The sequence below is a fragment of the Limulus polyphemus genome, unplaced genomic scaffold, assembly GCF_000517525.1.
Source record: "Limulus polyphemus unplaced genomic scaffold, Limulus_polyphemus-2.1.2 Scaffold242, whole genome shotgun sequence".
NCBI classification, from domain to species: Eukaryota; Metazoa; Arthropoda; class Merostomata; order Xiphosura; family Limulidae; genus Limulus; species Limulus polyphemus.
The window spans coordinates 625649-628750 of record NW_013665852.1 but is presented as its reverse complement, the minus strand read 5'-3'; the positions used below and the strand labels follow the sequence as shown (position 1 = coordinate 628750).

General features: G+C 32.9%; 1 protein-coding gene across 1 annotated transcript in view; it reads right to left on the bottom strand.

The window, feature by feature from the left end:
• LOC106478705 (signal peptide peptidase-like 3) overlaps positions 1 to 3102 on the bottom strand; it is a 49273-nt gene that overhangs the window by 32683 nt on the left and 13488 nt on the right. The window contains exon 4 of the mRNA XM_022382360.1: positions 1150 to 1217. Coding sequence (XP_022238068.1) covers positions 1150 to 1217 — 68 coding nt within the window. The remainder of the gene's footprint in view (positions 1 to 1149; positions 1218 to 3102) is intronic.

Here is a 3102-nt window from a genome sequence, read left to right as displayed (position 1 = left end):
TATTAGAGAAACTAGTTTCAACACATTCTTGCGTCCTCTTCATTCTCACATTCTCTTCTGAGGAGGATGCACGAATGTGTGGAAACCAGTTTCTCTAATATCAGACTTCTGACAGTTTGTTCCGTTTACTGTGGTTTTTAACTAATTGCTATACACGATATTGTGTTCTTTTATCATTGGTAACAAACAGCACTCACTGCGCTAAACGAAAAACAGTTTAAAAAATCTAACTTTTTTTTTAATTGTACGTAAGTAACTGTCTGGCAAAATATTTAAGAAATTCAAAAACAGTCGTAAGATTACAAAATAATAATAAATCTTACGAAACCTGGGGTTTGGAGTATACATACACACAAATACATTTATAACGTGTTTATAACAATCCTCTCGTGCAGTACCCAAAAGTTTTAAAAAGTCAACTGTAATCGAGATCTGTCACTAGGGGGGAATATGTGTAGTTCTATTAAAACAATTTTTCTACTGCACGAAGTTTCGGGCTGCACTAGAATCTCAAATTACGAAAGAAAATTTAATAGTAATATTTAATCGTACAATTCAAAAACATTTTAACCAATTAAAAACATTCCACATCAATTTGTTTGGAGGGACATTTTTACTTTAAATATCAAGTAAACTTGCTACTGTCTGGATTAGGTTTATTGTTTTAATCAACAGTCGAATGATATATTGGGCTTCGTGTATATTTTTAGTAACTGAAATTGTGACTGTCCGATGAAAATTATTGTTTTAATCAACAACTCACTATTGCCGGAACAAAGGCTATACTGTATTAACAACAAATTTCTATTGTCGGAATAAAGACTGTACTGTATTAACAACAACTTTCTATTGTCAGGACACAGACTATACTGTATTAACATCAACTTTCTATTGTCGGAATAAAGACTATACTGTATATTAACATCAACTTTCTATTGTCGGAACAAAGACTATACTGTATATTAACATCAACTTTCTATTGTGGGGACAAAGACTATACTGTATATTAACATCAACTTTCTATTCTCGGAACAAAGACTATACTGTATATTAACATCAACTTTCTATTGTCGGTACAAAGAGTACTGTTTTAATCAACATGTTATTTTCCAGATGAAGACTAGTGTTTTAATCAACAATTAAACTTACTACTTTCTTGATTTTGACCATTTCTTTCATTCTGCTTCTGTTTAGCTTCTTGTTCCATGTTTAATGATCTGGAAATAATAGTACATAATTTTTTGTTTAAACTTCAAAATTCAGTTTAAATTTTTTTTTCAAAATTAAATATAAATATGGGTTCAATCTGATGGGTAAAAAACAACTCAACACAAAAAAAGATATGTATCATTAAAAGACTTTTTATTTCCCATTAAAGAAGTTACAACAATAGTAGGGATTTACATATAGCTATGCAATTTTAAGGCTAAAAAAACCCTACTTATTTACTACCGGCAGGATCTACATATTGCATCCTACTGAGTAATTTTATGTTTATGTCTGTTACAATTTCCAATCTAATGAAATGGCCAAAAATATTGGTTGAAAGACAACCAAATATATCCCTGTACATAGAGTGTAACCTACAGTCTTCAAGACATCCCTGTACACATTAGTATAACAATGTTTTGGGACAACATGGGACCTATTGGTCCATCTCGGTTGTCACATCCTCTGAACCAGTGGTCGGCAACCTTTTTTGATCGCGGGTCAATTATATATATATTTTAAAAATTCAGCATTGTGTTGGTCAGTGATAGTCATATCATTCTTAATACAGGTACATGTACTTAAATGTGTATGTTTGTTTACATACAACAAACAAGATTAATTATTTTCAAAAAACAAACAAAATGATTCAGTCACCAAATACATTTAACAACGAAAAATAAACAGATCTTGATTGATTTTGCAACACATAATTTAATGACTTCCTTGGTACATTTTTACACGTTGTTCAGTGTCAGCCACGTGAGAAGTGAGGTGACGCCACCCTGCAGCCATGATGGCAGTGAAAAAGAAACGAAGCAATTGATGTAGCCTACACATCTATCCTGTTGTCATAAATACAACACTACCATCACTTATATATAGCCTGAAACTATTATTTACCTGTAAATATAAATAATTTGCCATATACTCATCTCAAAACCTAGAAAAACACCAAAATATATCACATACAGCACTTTCCACCAGACAAGTAAGGAATCTCTCGGCTAAAGACAGCACAGTACACCTGAAGCATTACGGTCAAAAGTTTTATCACAAATAGTTTGACCAGCTTCAATGTTTTTCCCTAAAATTGATCTTAAAATTTTTGTAGCCGTGACTCTTTCCATTAATATATTTGTTCTTCTCACATAGCCGAGAAATTTAAACTGAGCAATAACTATGCCCTCACTGGTTGCAATGGTGAAGCCAACTTTTGGCAGATCAGCCAAATCATTGCCACGGGTCACTTGGAGACGTGCAGGTCATAGCTTGCCGACTACTGCTCTGAACTAAACTAAAACTATTAATAAATGAATTAAAAAATGAAAAAATCTTAAAACCAACCCTTATCATTCATATACTTATCAAGCTTTCTCTTAAACTCACTTAAATTTACTGCCTCCACAATATCCAAAGGCAACCTATTCATCCTGTTAGAAAAATAAAACTGTTTTAGCTGAAGATGACTCTTACTTTGCCCAAATTTATAGTTATGTCCCCTAGTCCTACTATTATCACTGTTAAGTATTAAAAAAAAGATGATGCATCACCACTATCAATTCCCTTTACAATCCCAAATACCTCAATCAAATCCTCTGTAACTCTTTCTTTTTTCAAGAGAAAACAATTTGAGATTTCAGCCTTTCCTCGTATGACAATCCCTCCATCCCAGGCACCATTCTAGTAATCCCCTCTGAACCATTTCCAACAATTCAATGTCCTTCCTAAGAAGCCCAAGACTGAACACAATACTTCAGTAGCCTAACCAGTGACATGTACAATGAAATTATAACCTCTTTAGATTTGTATTCAATATTTTTGTAGATACTACCTAAAATCCTATTTGCCCTACCACTAGCAACAGCACACTGCATGGATGGCTTAAGAGAC